Here is a 20,995-nt window from a genome sequence, read left to right as displayed (position 1 = left end):
GAGGTCAGGTGGATGACGGCGTGATTATGGACCAGATCAGGAGGCTGTGGGCCAGGCTCAGATACTGTGGGCACCTCCTGTAAGAATTCTTATTATCGTGAGCATTATTTTACAAAAAAAAAAAAAACTTTTACTGCCCATCTTAATAGTTTCTCCAAAAACGCAAATGAAATTTGCCAACAAGTCAGTAAGTAGATAAAAAAACTGGATATTTCCATAAATTGTTTCATTATTTGTATTGTGATTAGATTAGAACTCTCCCAGGATAGCGAGACAGGATATCAGGGAACAGACAGGGAGTTAGTGGTTGAGGGATGGTGAGCAGGATTGATTAAGAATTGTAAACAATTAGGCTTCTGTTATGACAACATGAATTCCATAATGGAATCCTGGTGGCCCTGGGAGGGGTTGCCCTGGGAATGCGTCGTCCATGAGAACCGAGGCACTGTGCTGGAGGGGAACTATATCGTGTCCCAAACTCATCAGGAGGCAAAAGCAAGGCTATAATCCTATTGCAATCGCAGTGGGATTTATTAAAACAGAAGCAGCAGGTCTAAATCTCAGCAGATTATGTACAAGAGCAAGGAGAGACAGAGAGAGGGAGAATGAAAGCGAAGGGGAACGAGAGAGAATGAAAGAGAAAGGGAGAGAGGGAGAATGAAAGAGAAAGGGAGAGAGGGAGAATGGAAGAGAAAGGAGAGAGAGGGGGGGGGGGGTCTGTAGGAGAAGGTGTACTTAAGGTGATGACACACATATGGACGACAGGATTGTAAAGAATTGAAGTCTCTGGTCCTCAACACCACGCCCCACCTTCAAAACTTTCAGGAAAACAAACAGACACACACACACGGAGCATGTGCAGGGGGTTTGACTCTGTGGGACCCCTTGAGCGCCAAAGGTTGTGAGGGTAGCCGGCTCAATCAGGAACCCAAATGAAAGTACAGTAGAGCTTAGCCGAGACGAATTCAATCAGATCAATCCCTAACCTCCAACTTGGCCCCGGCCTCCCAGCTCAAGCTTCTTCTCCACCCTACTACCCCCACAGCGCTGGGGCCAGCCTGGTGGATGGGTTTTTTTCCATTATGTGGGAGACTTTTTATAATATAGTAGTTATAGTAATATTGTATTCTGTGTGCAGCCACAGACACAGTAATATGGGGCCTTTCTGACATGCATCCAGATAAATATATTATTAACAGCTTTGTTGTTTTAGGACAGGGGGAAACATGAAACAAACTGGCATCGGCATCCACAGATGCTCACGGCTGTGGTATCAGTATTAGGCAGGAGTTTATTATTAGTTGCTCTTGGGTGCTCCTTGTTGGTGCCCCCCCCCCCAATTCCTATCCTCCCTCACCTTTCTTATGCAGCCCTTGCCACTTAATCTACTAAACCCCTCTTCTACTGCACTTTTTACCCCCCCACTTTGCACAAATAGGCTGACACCAGACATAATTTCACTGCATTTCTTACTTCCAGTAACTATATGCATGTGACAATAAACTTCCTTGTATCCTTGTATCCTTGAATGTGGATTTTTGGATGGAGTGGGGGGGGGGGTTGGGGATGGGATTGACCAACCCGTGCGACCCCCGCATTGGTTGCGCTCCTGCCCTCTCTTTAGTTCAGCCGACGCGTCCAATCAAAACAGAGATGTTACGACACAGATCTTGACATGGCTGTCTGTGGTGATTTGCGATGAGCGCTCAGAGGTTATTGAATTAAAGGCCAATTAATCTGGCACCAAACTGATCAGAACGACTGGCGTGACATGGTTTTAATATGCAGACCAGCCACGCTCTGGGCATGAAGGCCTGGGTGTTTTTTAGTAATTAATTATGGATTTATCAGACTGTGTTGTGTGGTGACAATTACGTTTTCAGTTACATCACATGATGAAAGACATGAAGAGAGGCAGAAACTATTCTGCTTTTCTTCCCTGTGATGATTAAATTTACATGTTAGACATGTTAGTGATGCATTAAATACATTTTTATTTTTCTTCAGCAAAGCTTAGTATTGAGTTATACATTGTGTTATATTACATTATGTTACATTAGTATAACATTTATTTATTTATTAAAATCAGTTTAGATAAATAGCACCACGACTGTATTAAAATGGTAATTTCTACAACAACACAACAGCCCCTCCCTAATTATGTAACTAGTGTAATTGATAATCACTGCTCTCCCTTTATGTCACAGCAATCTTCCTCAGCACTGTACATAAAGCTTTGCTTTTACCTGGTAGAGGGCGCCCTCTACTGGGAACGACGGCAAGTTTCACCGTGTTCTTCCTTCTGTGTCACCCGAGAACCATCAAAGAATGATATAATATAAACATATAAATATTTGTTCTACATTTTCTTACTTAATGTAATAACCCTTATAAATATGTGAAAGGGAAGCCTGTTGAGTTCTCAACAATATTCAAAACATAACAAAAAAATAACAATATTCCACTATGTGAATTCACATTTAATTACTTATTTATTTATTTATTTAGTTCTAAAACACCAATCCATGTTAATCACAACCAAATCTTCATAATGGTGACATCAAACAACTGTGTAGTGGTGTTAAATGTCCTCTTGTGATAAATATGTATAATCATCATGATAAATAAATCTCTCTAGTATCAAACCAGGAAGTGGCGCCCGGCGGCAGTGCCGGGGGTGTCCAGTGTTCATGAAATATCCCTTTGCCACAACAGAGTGTTTACAAAGTCAGAGCTCCTCATATACACACATTCACACAAAGGTAATGAGTTAGAGGTTTCGGTCTCTTTTTCTCTCTCTCTCTATCTCACATTCACACACCCAAACGCTGTCTCTCTGTCTCTCTCTCTCTCTCACACACACACACACACATACACACACACACAGACACACACACACACACACACACACACACACACACACACACACACACAAGTAGAAGGATTAGCGATTAAGGATGTCCCCAGCATCGTGACTTCTCTCCTTCTCCTCTTCCTTCTTGACACTTTTCTTCTTCTATTGATCTTCTCTTCTCTTCCCTTTGTGCTTCCTCTCTCCTCCTCCCCCGGTCAGTAGCTGTTCTCGTGCCCAGCCAGTATGTACAGATTGCTGGCTGCAGATGGGTCTTCTGTAGGTATGCTCTGGAGTACAATGTCCCTACGAGCACAGACGGACAGTTTTGAGTCCCCAATTTATAATGTTGTATCTGTGATATGAATGAATGATTCATTCACATTCATTCACACACGCACACACACACACACACACACACAAACACACACTCATATACACACACACACACACACACACAGATGATGCTTTGTACCTGCTTGTCCCCAGAACATGAAATACACGGCTCTTGTCGGTAATCTCCTGTGTGACCTGTTAATGCATACACAGTAATGACACACACAGATGCTGCCTTACTGTAAGTGTAGGTACATTACATAAATACCAGCACAGCAGGCTTCAGGGCATCACGCCTGGATTTAGAGACTAAAAGGACGCATGGGGTTGAATGGTGAACTGAGATGACCAGTAACCTCTATGCAAATATCAGCTTATTTAAATACATGCATTTGTGTCCGAATTGTATGAGGTCCCCAGGTGTATATGAAAATGTGTGTAACAGGAAGGTGTAAGGTGCAAGCTTTTCAATACATGATAGAACATTTTCCTGTGGTTCAACATGAGAGCTATCTTTATAGTTATCATTCCTGGTGTGAGCAGCCTGTTAGGCTCACCTCATTGGTTTGAAGACTCCTCCCCTGAAGTCCATGTTTCCAGAAGGCTAAAATGCTGTCTTGTAAACATACTACCAGAGACAATCACAGTTAGATTTAGAGGGAAAAGGTCCAAAGTGTCTGAGTTAATTTTGTTTGTCATAGATTTTGATCTATAGCCATTAACTGCACAAGTCATACATTACATTACATTAGCAATCTAAGCTATTTTTAATTTCGATGTCCTTATAACAATTATTTCAATACTGTGTCAACACTCCAAGGGTAAAAGGAGCCTTCTGTTAGCTAACTCGTGTTTACTGGCTGTCACTCCAGTCCTAAGAATGTATTGAAATTAATAACCAGCAAAGACTTCACGAGTAGAAGGACTCATATATATATATATATATAGGGCCCTATAGATATATATATACGTAGGGAGTCCAAATTTCATTCCACAAACATAGCAACGAGCTATGAGCAGTCTGTTGTGCATGAATTACAATACACATTATATCAAATTAGCAAAATAATTTCCCATAGTTATTAAAGGTTCTCTTAGTATTGTTACGGGGTTTCTAAGGTAGAACAGTCACATACAGTACAGTAAACCTCTCCTCACGATCAGCTAGCTGCCTGTCCCTGTTAAAAAACACAGTCCCTGTGGACAGCACAGGCTCCGAAAACTGCAACAAAAACAGCCTGGTCCAGCCTGGACCATGAAAGATAACAAACTCTTACAGCCAGTCACCGACGAGATGCACGTTCATGACAGTTTCAGTTGCATGAGAGGGAGGGGAGGGAGGGGTGAGTTACATGTAGCTCTCTGTTTGTTTGAAACGTCAACAGAAGTGACGTTACCTAACCTTGCTTCGAGAACCTTTAAATCAGATTTAGTGAACATTTAGGATTTGGCAGACTTTGCTCATTGCCAATTATCCGTCAAAGAAATTAGGGCCCTATAGAGTGTGACCTGTTGCATCCCAAGTCCTTAGCATCACATGGGAGCCTTACCCAGAGTCTGTATAGGGAAACTGAAGTCCAGCACAGAGGTGAACTCTTTGCTTGGGCAGCCCTGCAGGTTCACAATCCTCACCGTCTCTGTTGAGAGAAATATAAAAAAAAAAAGATACATTTCTCGATGTTTGCCACGGGTGACTCTAAAAAAAGACCGTTACCTCAATCTGACCTGCATCCATGCAAATCAGGGTCACATCTGTTACCAAGTTATCTAGATAGAGGCTCGTTCACGTCACTTTTACTTTTTTTAATTTACTAACAGTTAATTTACTAGCTTCTTATTGGGTCAAATCTCCTCTGTCCAGAGCAAGCTGTTACAATTTTGGATGGTTTCCGTTTACCCGGACGGGTGTACTTACTGTCCAGAGCGATGAGAACAGTGTCTCTGTCCAGTTGGGTCACCTGCTCAGCCTCAACAGGTTTAGTGTCTGCAAGACACAGAGCCAAAGGGTCAAAAACCAAAACAAGTGAGAGCTTAAAGCTTATTCTTATGACACACACACAACACAGATGCCTGACCCCAAACATCATATTACTTTAATAGAGGCATAGAATGTGTACGTACTAACACACACACACACACACACACACACACACACACACACACACACACACACAGAGAGCAACCTCTCTCTCACCTGGCTGGGAGTTAGGTAGGCCGTTCAAATGGACAATGTCAAACTTCAGCTGCTGTCGGGTCGCTGCCTCATCACTGGTTCCGGAACATTCCCTCACCCCCACACAGAGCTGGGGGAACTCGTCCGTCACCACCACCAGCAGCTCAAACACAGGCAGAGACTCCGGCAAAGACATCGCTAGGTGCTGCAGGACAGGAAGACGATAGATAGACAGATAGAGAGAGATAGAGAGATAGATAGATAGATAGAGAGAGAGATAGATAGAGATATACAGACAGGCAGACAGATAGAGAGAGAGGGAGGGAGAGAACAGATGACAGAGGATAAGACATAATAGGACATACATCAACGATATAGCTGTTTAGTAAGGCTTTGGAAAGATATGTTCCATTTTCAGCAGAAATACAAATAAAATGTGTATCTTTCTCTGAATAAAAGAATCTACTCAAAACATGCATACCTGAAGCATATGCAGTGTTTCATATAAGTATCCATAAAGGCTACTGTAACAGCCCACCAAAAACTGCTCATGGACTGTAAAAAACGTTTGACTGAGTTTTTATTTGACCTCTTCTTGCATTTTAGTCATCTGCAGAACTGTCCTAAAGTCGGTACTACACAGGCGTAACGATGATAGAAACCACCACACGCCACCTTCCACCCAGTTTTGACGTCTTTGACCTTGACTGACCTTGAGGTGCATGAACTTCTGCAGGGGGTCATACCAGAGGAGCAGGACGAGCCCTGAGGGAACGGCTCCGCACAGGAAGGTGCTGTCGGTGTACGGGTTACGCGCTGGAGAAGAGAGGAAGGGGGCAGTCCGTTACTCTCATCTCATCTAATCCTATATTTCAGATCCTGGGTCCTTATATAAATGGAGGGCAAAGACTCCCAGAGGTGCCCACAGGGACCTGGGTTTGAGGATGACGTGAGTCACTTCCTGATGCCACCCCCGTCTCTCTCTCCCACTTGCTTCCTGTCACTCTCTCCACTATCCTATCAAATTAAAGGCATAAAAGCTAATTTAGATAGATAGATACTTTATTGATCCCCAAGGGGAAATTCAAAAAATTTAATTGAATCTATTTGTTTGTCTAATACCATAAGCATGATCCTTAGCACAGACATAGGTGGGTCAGCTCAATGCTTCCACATGGAACATTATAGCTTCAGTTTAAGCACAATGGACTCATTGAGTGACTTTGCATTTTGCCCGCAATTTAAATTAGAGTCCCCATGTACTCGTATACACCAGCAAATCCATTAAATGTTATAAGCCAATGGCCAAAGAGCTGTTCTGTTCTGATATTTTTTTTACTTCTTCTTTTACAGTCTTTCCATTTTGTTTGTTTTGAATGATGATTATTTATGATGTGCTATAAAAATAAATTTGACTTTGACTTTGGTCCTATTATCCGAAGGAGGAAGAGTTTTGTAATGTGGCAACAACCCCCGATTTATTGTCTGCGATATTCCACGACCAAAATTCTAGCATGTCAGATTTTTTGTTGACACTGACACTATGACGACATGCAACGAGAAGGCTACGATAAATAGGCTTCATGATCTTGAGTAAGCTACGATAGATATAAGTATATAAGTATAAGTATATATACTCTTTTGATCCCGTGAGGGAAATTTGGTCTCTGCATTTATCCCAATCCATGAATTAGTGAAACACACACAGCACACAGTGAACACACAGTGAGGTGAAGCACACACTAATCACGGCGCAGTAAGCTGCCTGCAACAACAGCGGCGCTTGGGGAGCAGTGAGGGGTTAGGTGCCTTGCTCAAGGGCACTTCAGCCGTGGCCTACTGGTCGGGGTTTGAACCGGCAACCCTCCGGCTACAAGTCCGAAGCGCTAACCAGTAGGCCACGGCTGCCCCCCAGATAGGCTCCATGACCTTGAGTAGGCTACGATAGATAGGCTTCGGGATCTCATAATATGGCCAATCTTCTCAATCTTACGACCAAAACGCAGGCAAGAATTTGTGGTTCTCTGATTGCCAAGTCTGAAATGGTCAATCATTGTGGAAGACAAACAAAATGGTGTAATCTACATAAGCGTGAGATAAAGGGAAGTGTTTTCTTTCATCTGCCACATTTTTAGTTCCCCTTCAGAATCTGCTGCTCAGTTCAGATATAGACATTTGGATGGCGCCGTGTTGGGTGTTCGTTGTTCCTCTCGCGCTGACACGCGCTGACACGCGCTGACATGCAGGAGTGCTCACCTACACTGCACCTCCGGCAGCCCTTGGTGTCCGCAATCTTCACCGACACAGCAAACTTCCTGTTGACATCAACAGAATAAATTGACAAATAAGCATGTACCACAACAGAGAAAAGAGTTTGTTTGCTCTTGATGTTTACGTCTGAAAAAACAGCATATCAAATGCATCTGCAACACATACATACAGGCACACACACATACACACAGACACACATAGACACAAACACACACACACACACACATACAGTACATACCCACACACACAGACATAGACACAGGCACACACACACACACACACACACACACACACACACACCTGTGAGTGATGCGCTCAGTGAAGCGGTTGGTGCTGAGCGACAGGTGGCTTTGTTTCTTCTGCAGGGTGGAGCGCTGCTCAAACAGAGCCATCAGGCAGTGGGAGTACAGCTGACAGGACTTGCCTGAGAGGAAGATACATACACACACACACACACACACACACACACACACACACACACTCACACACACACACACACACACAGAAAACCATTAAACTCAGGAAGAGAGTGAGTGTCCAGCTGACAGCTTCCCTGATAATACTTCCCTGCAGTGTGTGTGTGTGTGTGTGTGTGTGTGTGTGTGTGTGTGTGTGTGTGTGTGTGTGTGTGTGTGTGTGTGTGCGTGTGTGTGTGTGTGTGTGTGTGTGTGTGTTCAGACATTTAACTGTGGGAGCACAGCCAAGCAGACAGTGCTTACAGCCCAGACAGACACGAGATGTGTGGCAAACAGATGTCAGAGAGTGTGAGAAGAGCTGAGAGAACAAACTCACACACACAAACTGCACATCTGTGTGTGTGTATGTGTGTATGTGTACTATGTGTGTGTGTGTGTGTGTGTGTGTGTGTGTGTATGTGTGTATATGTGTGTGTGTGTATGTATGTGTGTGTGTGTGTGTGTGTGTGTGTGTGTGTATGTGTGTGTGTGTGTGTGTGTGTGTGTGTGTGTGTGTGTGTGTGTGTGTGTGTGTATGTGTGTATGTGTGTGTGTGTGTGTAAGCGCTCACACCTGAGATAGTCATGAGGACGTTGTTCATGATGTACAACCACGTGCACCTCTGTGGCAGCAGCTGTGGAGAAGACAACAACAAAGAATGAGACAGAGAGATGGAGAGATGGAGAGAGGGAGAGGGAGGGAGGGAGAGATGGAGAGATGGAGGGAGAGAGGAGAGAGAGGGAGAGGGAGAGAGGGAGGGAGGGAGAGAGGGAGGGAGAGAGAGAGGGAGAGAGAGAGGGATGGAGGGAGAGAGGGAGGGAGGGAGAGGGAGGGAGGGAGAGATGGAGAGGATGGAGGGAGAGAGAGAGGGAGGAGAGAGAGAGGGAGGGAGAGAGGGAGGGGGAGAGAGGGAGGGAGAGAGAGAGGGAGAGAGAGGGATGGAGGGAGAGAGGGAGGGAGGGAGAGAGGAGAGATGGAGAGATGGAGAGATGGAGGGAGAGATGGAGAGAGGGAGGGAGGGAGGGAGGAGAGAGGGAGATGGAGAGAGGGAGGGAGGGAGTGAGGAGAGAGAGAGGAGGAGGAGGAGGGAGAGAGGAGGAGGAGAGGAGGGAGGAGGAGGAGGAGGAGGAGGGAGAGATGGAGATGGAGAGGAGGGAGGAGGAGAGAGGGAGGAGAGATGGAGAAGAGGAAGAGGAAGAGGAAGATAAGAGGAATGGAAAGAGAGAAAGAGAAGGGAAGGAAAGAAGGGGAAAGGAGAAAGGAAGAGAAAGGGAGAAGGAAAGAAAGGAAGAAAGGAAAGGAGAGAGGGAGGGAGGATGGAGAGAGGGAGGGAGGGAGGGAGATGGAGAGAGGGAGGGAGGGAGAGACAGAGAGAGGGAGGGAGGGAGGAGACAGAGATGGAGAGAGGAGGGAGGGAGAGACAGAGAGGAGGGATAGACAAGGAGAGAAATGGAAAAAACAAAGTGATAAAAAGAGAGGAAGAAAAAAAAAAGAAAAAGATGTTACTGTCTTATTACAACACTGTACTCAAACATTCATGCTAATGAAGCAACTCTGAATTTGAAATGTAATTTGAATTTAAGAGTGAGAACTTTGACATTCCATGACATTCCTGCATGCACTGACTGCACTCTTTTAAAATCATAGTCATCAATAAGCCAAAAGCCAAAGGATCATAACAGGCCGAAACCACAGCAGGATGCTAATCAAATGGTGCTCACTGTCTAATTAGGTAGCCAAGAGGAGCCAGATGCTGTGGTGTAGCGAACACAACTGAAAACTACCCTGCGAAAGCTGCACATGACTTTTGATGAGATGAGGTTTATGATGAGGTCATTATACAGTATGATGCTTACCGGTATATTTCCCTCACAGGATCAAAAGAGTATATACTATATGATTTAGCTGATACTTTCTAACCAATAACCATTAAACAAAAACCAGAAGATGCTTAGCCTTAAAATCTATCAAGGTCTGGCCTATTGACAAAAAGATCCAATAGCTGAGCTAGCATGCAGTAGTAGCGTAGTGGTTAAGGAGCTGGGCTAGCATGTAGTAGGGGGAGAATGGTATGTGTAATATAATTGATATATGTAAGTCCCTTTGGATAAAAAGCATATAAATTGTAAATAATACCCAGATGCAGTCGTACCTTTTCAAGTGTGTCCTCATGAAGCTCGTTGAGGTTGAGGATGTAGACGCCTTCCTCTGCCCCCAGGATAAGGTATTGATCTGTGAAGATGGAGGTCAACACAAGGTCAAACTATGTAACCTTTTAAATGTTTTTTGCTATAATTTGGGAAAAAAGAATGACTACAACAACGTATGTATTTTGTGTCAGTGTAATTGAGTCTCACTGACCTCTGGTCTTTGGAAACACCCACGTCACCGCACAGCTGATTTTCAGAGGGCAGCCATTGAAGACCTTGGAAAAGCAAGCTCCCATCTAGAGTGATCAGCAATAATGCAATCATTTCACACTCATATTAAATGGTGATGTGTCAACACAAAACTACAATTGCGATGGTTTACCTTTGCATACATTCTATGTCCTTAATTATTTCCTGAAGCGCAAACATCTACATTAAACATATTACAGTGAGGGTACATATATCTCTTAAAACTCTCATAAAATGATCTGCACTGTCCAAAAATGTTATGCTGATGATCTATTTTTCAATAGATTTTCGAATGTTAACATAAAGTATGTCTGTCACTCTTAGGACTTACATTAATCTAACCTACATTGTTGATGTGGGAAACAGCTTTGAAGGATTAGTCTCTGAATCAGGACCATTTGTGTAGTCTCTCTGGGTTGCATGCTATTAGTCAGATCCACTTACATGTACTTGTGGTGTAGGAGGCAGTCCATGGCATTCTGCTCTCTACAAATTAAAGGGTTAGAAAACAAAAGACAAGGGGGTTGATTCTATCGTTTCTAGTAGTTAAGGGTTAACCCTCTAATGCTGATATCACAGATATCACAAACCAGTGAGAGGGAACACACTGCAAGGAGGCAGGCCTGGGAGAGATCAAAGAAATTGTGTTGTTTTGTTATGGAAAAAAAAAACAGTCCTCAAATTTCTGTTTTAGTGTAAATTAGTGTCAACTCAACTGTTGACATTGATGTAAAATGTTACTGATTCATCACACCATACACAGCATGCCCTGGCCTAAAAGCAGAATAGGCGGCCTTCAAAGGAATACAATGACTCATTCCGCCATTAGGGCCTTGAATCCCTTGTGCCAAGGCCGGATCAGAACCCTAACACAGAGCCCATTCCACACCCAGTGGGCCAGATCAGAACCCTAACACAGAGCCCATTCCACACCCACAGTGGGCCGGATCAGAGTCCTAACCTAGGGCCCATTCCAGACGGACAGTGGGCTGGATCAGAACCTTAACCAATGGCCCATTCCACACCCAAAGTGACCCGCATCAAAACCGGGTCCACGCCAAAACCTGGCTAGGGCCAGGTCACTCACCGACTCCTCTCTCTTGCGCCTCAGAGTGCTCCATTCTGGGGAGAGGGCCATGTCTTTGGGGGGAGAGGTTCCATGCTCAGAGCTCTTCTCCTCCTCCTCCTCCTTGTGTGTGTCGCCCCCTTCAGGCACAAGGGTGTCACTGCTCCAGTCCCGGACATCCTGACTAGCCGAGCACCTGGACAGGACTGTGGGTCAGAAGAGAGGGTTCAAGTTAAAAGGTGCTGTCCTTGTTATTGTAGAAAAATGGCTGACAGTCCACACTCAACTCCACAGCCACTTTCACCCATCACTTCATAGCGCCTGAAGCGTTGTGTTGATCGGCTATTTGTGTCATGTAATGGTGCATTTCTCAGCCCAAGCAACTTGGCTTATCTCCAGTGCAAAGAGCCAGGACTGTGGGGAGACCCCAGAGATGTTTTCTATGTGCACACACAGACCAGACTGCCAGACGACTGTTTACAGACCCCAGAGATGTTTTCTGTGTACACACACAGACAGAACCGACTGCCAGAGGACTGTAGGGAGAAATTCGTCACTGAATTTGAGGAAAAAGTGCACTGGATCAGAGCCACGGACAGCATCATAAACTCCATAATACATCCCCACTCTGAGCAAATTACATGCTTTTAAAGATACTATTTGCACCTCATTTTAAAGATACTAGGAGGGGGCAGCCGTGGCCTACTGGTTAGGGCTTTGGACTTGTAACCGAAGGGTTGCCGGTTCGATCCCCGACCAGTAGGAAAAATGTCTCGCAGCTCACTGCATCGGGATTAGTGTGTGCTTCACCTCACTGTGTGCTGAGTGTATTTTACAAATTCACGGATTGGGATAAATGCAGAGACCAAATTTCCCTCGCGGGATCAAAAGAGTATATACTTATACTTATACTATGTGCACCTCATTTCTCTGGTCGGTGAATAACAGGAAGTAGGGTTATTAACATTTCTCAATGTCTAAAGTGAGTAAATATGTAAATATCATAGTTACCAGGCTTTAAAACAGCTTGTTTTCATTGATGTTACACTGAGCAGATGAACACACTAATAATATTCTTCTTCTTGTTCAGACCATGGTCATCTCTAAGCTGGACTATTGTAATTCACTATTAGCTGGCTTACCCGCTTGTGTAACAAGATCATTACAGCTGATTCAAAATGCTGGAGCACGCCTGGTCTTCAATCAGCCAAAGAGGACACATGTAACTCCTCTCCTAGTTACTCTCCATTGGCTCCCTATAGTAGCCAGAATTAAATTTAAATCTCTCACATTGGCCTATAGGACACTAACTAGATCTGCTCCTAGTTATTTTAATTCAATAATCAAGCCTTACATCCCCAACCGCCCACTGCGGTCTTCTGGTGGCGTATGTTGTGTCGACCAGTCATGAAAACTGGGTCTAATTCAGACTCTTTTTTCTTCAGTGGTTCCATGTTGGTGGAATGAACTGCCCAGTGCTCTCCGTACCTGTGGTAGTTTTGGGTCGTTTAAGAGGGGTCTAAAGACATTCCTATTCAACATATACTTAGTTGTTTAAGCGCTTATGTGTTATGGTTTATATAATGTTGTTTTATTTTAATTGGGCTGTTAATTAATTTGACATTATTGTTTATTATTGATATTCTCCTTAATGTAGTCTTAGCATGTCATTGTTTTTGAATTGACATTATCGTTTTATTATTGCCTTTCCCCTTTTTTTCCATTGCTTTTTATTAGGCTATTGCTTGAATTGATATTATTGTGTACTACAACTATTCTCCTTACTATATTTGACCTACATTTTAATCTGTTCCCTGTTCAATTTTAAATATTATTATGTTGTTTTGTATTTATGTGTCGCTTTGGACAAAGGCGTCTGCTAAATCCATAACCATAACCATAACCATAATATATCTATTTGTATTTGTGTGTGTGAGTGTGTGAGAGAGAGAGAGAAAGAGAGGGAAGGAGGGAGGGAGAGAGAGCTAGTGTCAATTGACATAGTGCTGTATTTCATGTGTGTGTGGGGGGGTGTAGTACCTGAGAGTGGCCTGTGGGGGGCCTCAGGGCCCAGTGCGGGTCCCAGTGTGGCGCTGGCTTTCAGTGTGAGGTCTCTGTCATCCAGGCTGGGCGGGTAGGAGCCAGCGGCAGGCAGAGACGCCGTGGTGGATGCAGGGGGAGGATTAAATAGACCACTCCGCCTGAAACCACCTTTAACCCACTAGCCAGCAACACACACACACACACACACACACACACACACACACACATAAACACAAAAACATAACAGTTTAAGAGCCTTCACTGAGACAGAACAACACACACATTAGCTAACAAGCGGAAACACACACACACACACACACACACACACACACACACACACACACACACACACACACACACACACACACACACACACACAATCAATGATTAAAAAACACAGTGAGTCAGAAACCACCCTTACCCCACTACAGAAGAACACAAACATTAACACACACATACTTTCTCACACACTCACACACAAACATGCAGACACGCATGCAAGCACACACACACAAACGCAGTACACACACACACACACACACACACACAAACGCAGTACACACACACACACACACACACACACACACACACACACACACACACACACACACACACACACACACCAACAGCCTACTGCGTCTGAAGCCTCCTTCATACCACGGCACAGTAGGTAAAGGAAACACATTTTGGGTTTCTTTTCTCTTTTTGGTAAGTAGTGAGTAATGATAATGTATTGTCCTCCACATAGTCAAACACACTCATACACATATCAGTGATACTATACTAAGACACTTAGATCAGAGCAATTCAACTAGCGGTTGGATTTGACATGCGGCAAACTGCTTTCAAATCGGTCCTTCATGACTAGGCCTACGTTAAAATCAATAAAATAAAATGACAGCAGTGATTGGCTGCGAAAGTAAACAATATCACGCGGCTCGGGCCTGTCACACTGGGCTGTCAGATATAGGGTGGGTGCGTTCGTAAATTCAATCTGACACTAATCTACACAGCAATTGTAGTAATCCTAATGTTAAAGCCTATGTTAACCATGTCCCTGTCTCTGAAACACAAAATTGACGATGAAAACCGGCAGTTCAAGTTGGAATGTATTGCTTACATTGCCGTCAACATCAAGTAATAAACCAAAGTGTTTACTGTGCAATGAATGCATTTGTAATAAAGGAATATACTGATAAGTGGCACTACAAGTCAAAGGAGTAAAGTAGCTTTTAGCTTTTAGTAGTACTTTTTTTTTTAACGAAACAATAGAGAGCTATGATAACATCCCTTTGTGTAGCCTGGACATCGACCCGTCACCCGACATAGACCTTTTACCGAGGCTCTATTTCAAAGAATGCGTATGATAGTTATATCACCTGATTCAGGCATTACAATGCTGCTTATTGTTTGTCAGTATGTTTCACTGTAGTATGTTTTACAGATATCAAATATGACAGAAGTTGGATGTTAATTAGCTCATCACTTGATTGAGGCATTAAAATGCTGCTTATTGTTTGTCAGGATAGTTTAACTAGTTTCTTTTAAAAAATATGAGCTATGACAGAAGTTGGGTATGAATGTTATGTATTCCATCCCATGGCACTGTTTTACTGGTTTATTTGACAAAAAATCTGGACCTGCTCTATAAGCACCTTATGTCTGTTTGGAATTGTTTTGAGAGCATATTGATCCATCTTAGAATAAAGCAATGTTCACCACATCCAGTGTTTGTGATCTTTAGCTGAACTTATGTAGCTGGATACTGATGAATGCATGTCTCTTATAGCCACAATAAGTCATTTTCGCCACACCATATTTTGGGTGGCCCGCGAAAACACAGTGGTTGTCCTGTCTGGCCCACTTCGTGATGAAGTTGAATAGCCCTGACTTAGATGAACATCCAGTCCTAACTACATACGATGTGAGCGAGCGTTAGCGATTAAAATCAGTTTAAATGACATTGTCACAACGTCAGTGTGGAGAGAGAGCATTCACTGCTACACAAGAGTCGCTTGCTCGGATGCAGTCAGGATTCCCTGTTACACAATATAGCAATGCTTATACACTCATGCACATTTCATTAAGACAAACACACTCATGCCAATATCACTGAGTTTTGAATGCTTATACACTCATGCCCATTTCATTAAGACAAACACACTCATGCCAATATCACTGAGTTTTGAACATACCTCCGAGGAAAACACTCTCTTAATGGTCAGACTCCTGCAGGACAGAGGAAAAAGAAAAGGAGAGGGAGATGAGAGAGAGAAATGGAGAGACAGAGAGAGAAAAGAAAGAGAGTCTCATAAGAGATGAAAAGAGAAAACATGTAAAAACAAAGTATGTGGTTGTACTGAAAAGTACAGTACAAAAGTTGTAACTACTGCTCCAGTCTAGCCATAATGGCATGCTACTGAGTAGCTTGCAATGTAAAACACAAAGCACTTGGTTGCACAGAAAACTGTCCTATTCTGGTGCAACTGTGGCTCTAGTTGAGCCATGATGGCACTGGGAGCCAGTGGCCTACCTCTGCTGCAGGGCCTCCTCCACACATTCCAGCAGGCTCCTGTGGTAGGAAGCACAGATGGTTATCTCTCAATGGGCCTGCCTGTTCTAAGAACACCAGCAAATGTCACTGGACAGTCAGCACATCAGTGAGTCCAGTTTCACCACAGTTCCAGAATCAGAATCGGAATCAGAACTCGGTCAACCAGGGACATGGCATCAATGTACAGACAGCATATGCTACAGATTATGGGCCCATGCGCATTGACAACTGTGTACGTCTCACATAATTCATGTCTGAGGGTGGTAATAGTTTAAGTCTACGAGTCCAAAGTTGAGATGATGATCATCATCCCCATCATCATCATCAAAAGCATCTTACGGTGATTCAGCCTCGTCTCCAGAGATGCTCCAGTCGTCATAGGAACCCTAATAAAGAAAATGCAAACCTAAGTATAATCATTAACCATATAGTGTATCCAACTCTGAAGGGATGTTGAAGACTACAGTAGTACACAGAGCCCTCAATATTATTAGAGTGTGCTTCCTTTGGAGGTCAAACAATATCAAAGTGTATATCCTTTGGAGGAGGTCAAACCATATCAAAGTGTGCTTCTTTTAGAGGAAACTCACCATGTCTGGATACGGCTCCATCTCCTTTCTGCGCGGGAAGCCAAACTTCACCTGGTCAACTGAAGTAGAGGAGATAGAGGTAGTCACACAACACACTCTTACAACAGGGTCACACAAAAACACTCTCACATACTCTTACAACAGAGTCACACAACACACTCTTCCATCTCACAGACTGGTGTTTCAGTCATACTAGCAAACCTTAACTGAGGGAGTGTAACACTAGCAAACCAGTCCACCTTAACTGAGGGAGTGTAACACTAGCAAACCAGTCCACCTTAACTAAGTGATTGTAACACTAGCAAACCAGTCCACCTTTACTGAGTTGTAACACTAGCAAACCAGTCCACCTTAACTGAGGGAGTGTAACACTAGCAAACCAGTCCACCTTAACTGAGGGAGTGTAACACTAGCAAACCAGTCCACCTTAATCTTATACAAACCACTAATCTCCTCTGTTCCACTTGGGTATCCATCACATTAACCTGCACCCCTCACCTGCACCATGCGTCTGTGACAGACATGGTGTTGCACGATGCATCGATAGCCAAAAGATATCGTGATACCGTAAAATATATTGTGCCGTAACATATATTGTATAGTATTGATACCTTAAGAATGGTGATTTAATTATATTTTAATAAAAGCCATGTTTGTTATCAGTTTAAAATAAGTATTTGTTTTGTCAGAGATGGTCGTTCTTATGAATCTTTTGTTCTGTCATCTAGGCATATTCCATCACTTCTATCACTGGTGTTTAAGGTTGTTGCCATGGTGTCATTTCAGTATTGGTACTGAGATAAGGCCAATGCCCACTGACGGCGTCTGACGCCTTCAAGTGACTCCAAAGTTTAGAAAATTGTTCTATGTCTATGTCTTGAGTGTCAAATCCATAGACGAGAATGTCGTCGCCAGTGGGCGTTGGCCTACACCTTAGGCATTGTACTGTATCAAAGTCATAATTTTGCTAATGTGACAACACTACATAGACAGCATTCCATGAAATGACTGTAATGATCATTAGATTGTTTTTTGCTGTGCTGCAGGTGTTCCTTCCTGCCTCTGTGCTGTGCAGTACTCGGTCTGCTCTGCAGTGCCCTCTTCTCCTCTACATTGAGCAGTATGTACAATGCCATAGAGTGCTCCTGTGACAATAGCTGCTCAGTTTGTGCGGTTATCCACTCCCCATCACACACACACCCACATGCACACACACACATAAACACACACACACACATGCGCGCGCGCACACACACACACACACACACACACACACACACACACACACACACACACACACCTCTGCCCCATAGGCGCTTTCACATCACTCACTTATTCTTCTAGAGGGGGTGCAAGTTAGTGGACAGTTAGTGCTTGAATGCATGTGTGTCTCAGTGCATGCACGTGTGTGTGTGTGAGAATGAGTGCATGCATAGAAGTGTGTGAGAGTGTGTGAGAGTGTGTTGATAAGGCATCTTTGGATGATAAGGCAGGTGTGTGTGTGTGTGTTATGTGTGTGGCATGTGTGTGCTGCAGTGTGTGTGTGTGTGTGTGTGTGTGGTGGCCTTGTGTGCGAGACACAGGATGGCATAGATCATGCTAGTGGTGTGGCAGAGGCCAGCAGAGGCCAGCACAGTGCCCCCTCTATGTGCCCTCCCCCTGTGCCATCAGCAGGGCTGGCTCAAAGGACGCCTTGTTAACGCTCCTCGCACCTCCATACATTACAGTAACACACACACACACACACACACACACACACACACACACACACACACACACACACACACACACACACACACACATTGTTAGTGCTGGGCTTTGGAGTCCTCCCTCACTCCTCCATACATTACACACACAAAGGCACGCGCACATACTGTACACACACACACACACACACACACACACACACACACATGTACACAAACACACACACACACACATTGACAAACCAGATGTGCAGGCATTGGAAGGACAGCCAACCCTTGTTCCAGGACCACACATTCTTCTGACATACATTCACACACCCACAAACACAAACACCCTGACCCATATATTGACTCACTGACGGACACACACACACACACACACAAACACAAACACGCACACACATACACACACACACACACACACACACACACACACACACACACACACACACACACACACACACACACACACACACACACACAGATGTGTGCATCCCCAGCAAGCTGGAGAAACACCAAATATGCAGTTTGCAGTCAGAGCAGTTTGAGTGGAATGTCAAAAAACCGACAAGAGATTTCCAATGCAAATTATCAGCAGAGAAGGGGTACTAAATGAGAGGGATGAAGATAGACACACACACACACACACACACACACACACACACACACACACACACACATACACATATACATGCACACACACACACACACACAAACACACACACATACACACACACGCACACACACACACACACACACACACACACGCATACACACACACACACACACATTGCAATCACTTTCAAATGACTGTAGAAGCGATTGTATCCCCTCCCCTGACTGGGTTGCCAACCGGGATGGCGAAACACTACTGACTTTGGGATTAGTAGATTGGTGGAGGGGTGGCATCAGGCAAAAACACAACATGACATGACAAACACAACATCAACATCAGTTGAGGGCTGCAACTTCACTTTTTTAAATGACAATATCCTGACCTACTGTTGTCAGGACTACTGTTGTCAGTGATATAAGTATTTGAATTGAAATGAACATGATTTCTTAAACATGCATTTTGTCCAATAGAGAATTAAACTGATAAAAGGGCTATTTATGATGAATTGAAACACATTTTCTTAATATCTTGAGGGAGAGAAGAGAAATAGGTAGAGAGGAGAGCAAGAGAGAGAGAGGAATAGATAGAGAGGAGAGAGAGAGAGAGAGAAAGAGAGAGAAAGGAATAGGTAGAGAGGAGAGAGAGAGAGATAGAGAGAAAGAGAAGAGGTAGACAGGTAGAGCATAGATAGAGAGAGAAAATAGGAATAGGTAGAGCAGAGAAAGAGAGAGAGAAAGAGAGAGAGAGGAATAGGTAGAGCGGAGACAGAGAGAGAGACAGAGGAATAGGTAGAGCAGAGACAGAGAGAGAGAGAGAAGAATAGGTAGAGCGGAGAGAGAGAGAGAGTGTTGACACTCACATTGTTGATCACACTCCTTGATCGAATGGGACAAGTGTTTGCCCTCGGACTGGATCTTATCAGGAGCAGCATCTCCAGTCTGTCAACACACACACACAAACACACACACACAAACACACACACACACACACACAACACAAACACACACACAAACACACACAACACAAACACAAACACACACACACCCACACACACACATCATCTGTCTTCTCATTTGACACCACATCATGTGTGTGTGTGTGTGTGTGTGTGTGTGTGTGTGTTTTTCCTGTTTGTATGTGCGTGGGTCCGGTCACTACCCATCATAATATAGTATACAAAGTCAATTGCGCTTGAGTGCACAATAGGGCCCTAAGGCTGAAAACAGGCTATGATTTTCTATAGAAATTGAAATTAAGACTAAGGGCTCTATCTTGCACTCCAGCATTGACTTTGCGCAAGTCACTTTGTGGGCGGATCTTGGTCATTGTTGCTATTTTACTGGTGGGTTAATTACATGTTTAACCCCCATGTTTAGTGGTCTGAAGTAGCTACATTAATCATGGGTGTGGTTTGGGCGTAACGTGCAATAAACCAATCAGATCGTTATCTCACATTCCCTTTAAAAGCAGGGCGCTTGTTCCATGGCGGATTGCTATTATAATGGTGGATTTTGCCAGGTGCACTTCACAGCAGAAGAAACCGACGTTCTTGTTAGGGCTGTAAAAGACCGAGAAGTAGCATTGTATGGGGATGGGAGAAACCCACCCAAATGACCTCATTATAGACAATGCAGCTCTTCTGTCAAATAAGCTCTCCTCTCCCGTGCTGCTGCTGGGGTATTTGGGTTAAATGGCATCGGCACATGCAGTTCAACATCACGTCTATAGCACCAAGGACACCAGGGAACCCACACTTCGCCCAAAACGCCCGCTTCGTTCTTTCCTGGCTGTCAGGTGTGACGGGGAATTGGCATTCCCCAGCATGTCGAACCAGACCTGATGCAACTGCATGTGCAGCCGAACTTATGTCAGATTGCGAAATGCCTCCAATGGTACTAAGGGGGTGCTGGAGCGACGCATGGGAATACAGTGCCG

The 20,995-nt window shown here is 44.0% G+C and overlaps 2 protein-coding genes across 2 annotated transcripts in view; both read right to left on the bottom strand.

Moving 5' to 3' along the window:
• Positions 1-20,995, bottom strand: part of LOC125289319 (macrophage mannose receptor 1-like) — a 578,909-nt gene that overhangs the window by 372,071 nt on the left and 185,843 nt on the right. The window lies entirely within an intron of this gene.
• The window catches only part of map4k2 (mitogen-activated protein kinase kinase kinase kinase 2), a 39,261-nt gene continuing 20,236 nt past the window's right edge, over positions 1,971-20,995 (bottom strand). The window contains exons 13-32 of the mRNA XM_048236943.1: positions 19,920-19,998; positions 16,739-16,797; positions 16,488-16,534; positions 16,128-16,166; positions 15,790-15,823; positions 13,592-13,772; positions 11,573-11,757; positions 10,930-10,971; positions 10,448-10,532; positions 10,239-10,318; positions 8,660-8,720; positions 7,932-8,055; positions 7,617-7,675; positions 6,073-6,176; positions 5,382-5,565; positions 5,103-5,171; positions 4,738-4,824; positions 3,745-3,815; positions 3,327-3,382; positions 1,971-3,157 (exon numbers count right to left, since the gene is read on the bottom strand). Of these exons, the coding sequence (XP_048092900.1) occupies positions 3,070-3,157; positions 3,327-3,382; positions 3,745-3,815; positions 4,738-4,824; positions 5,103-5,171; positions 5,382-5,565; positions 6,073-6,176; positions 7,617-7,675; positions 7,932-8,055; positions 8,660-8,720; positions 10,239-10,318; positions 10,448-10,532; positions 10,930-10,971; positions 11,573-11,757; positions 13,592-13,772; positions 15,790-15,823; positions 16,128-16,166; positions 16,488-16,534; positions 16,739-16,797; positions 19,920-19,998 (1,734 nt within the window). The 3' untranslated portion in view covers positions 1,971-3,069. The remainder of the gene's footprint in view (positions 3,158-3,326; positions 3,383-3,744; positions 3,816-4,737; positions 4,825-5,102; positions 5,172-5,381; positions 5,566-6,072; positions 6,177-7,616; positions 7,676-7,931; positions 8,056-8,659; positions 8,721-10,238; positions 10,319-10,447; positions 10,533-10,929; positions 10,972-11,572; positions 11,758-13,591; positions 13,773-15,789; positions 15,824-16,127; positions 16,167-16,487; positions 16,535-16,738; positions 16,798-19,919; positions 19,999-20,995) is intronic.

Source organism: Alosa alosa, chromosome 24, assembly GCF_017589495.1.
Source record: "Alosa alosa isolate M-15738 ecotype Scorff River chromosome 24, AALO_Geno_1.1, whole genome shotgun sequence".
NCBI classification, from domain to species: Eukaryota; Metazoa; Chordata; class Actinopteri; order Clupeiformes; family Clupeidae; genus Alosa; species Alosa alosa.
This window is presented reverse-complemented; position numbering and strand designations above follow the sequence as displayed.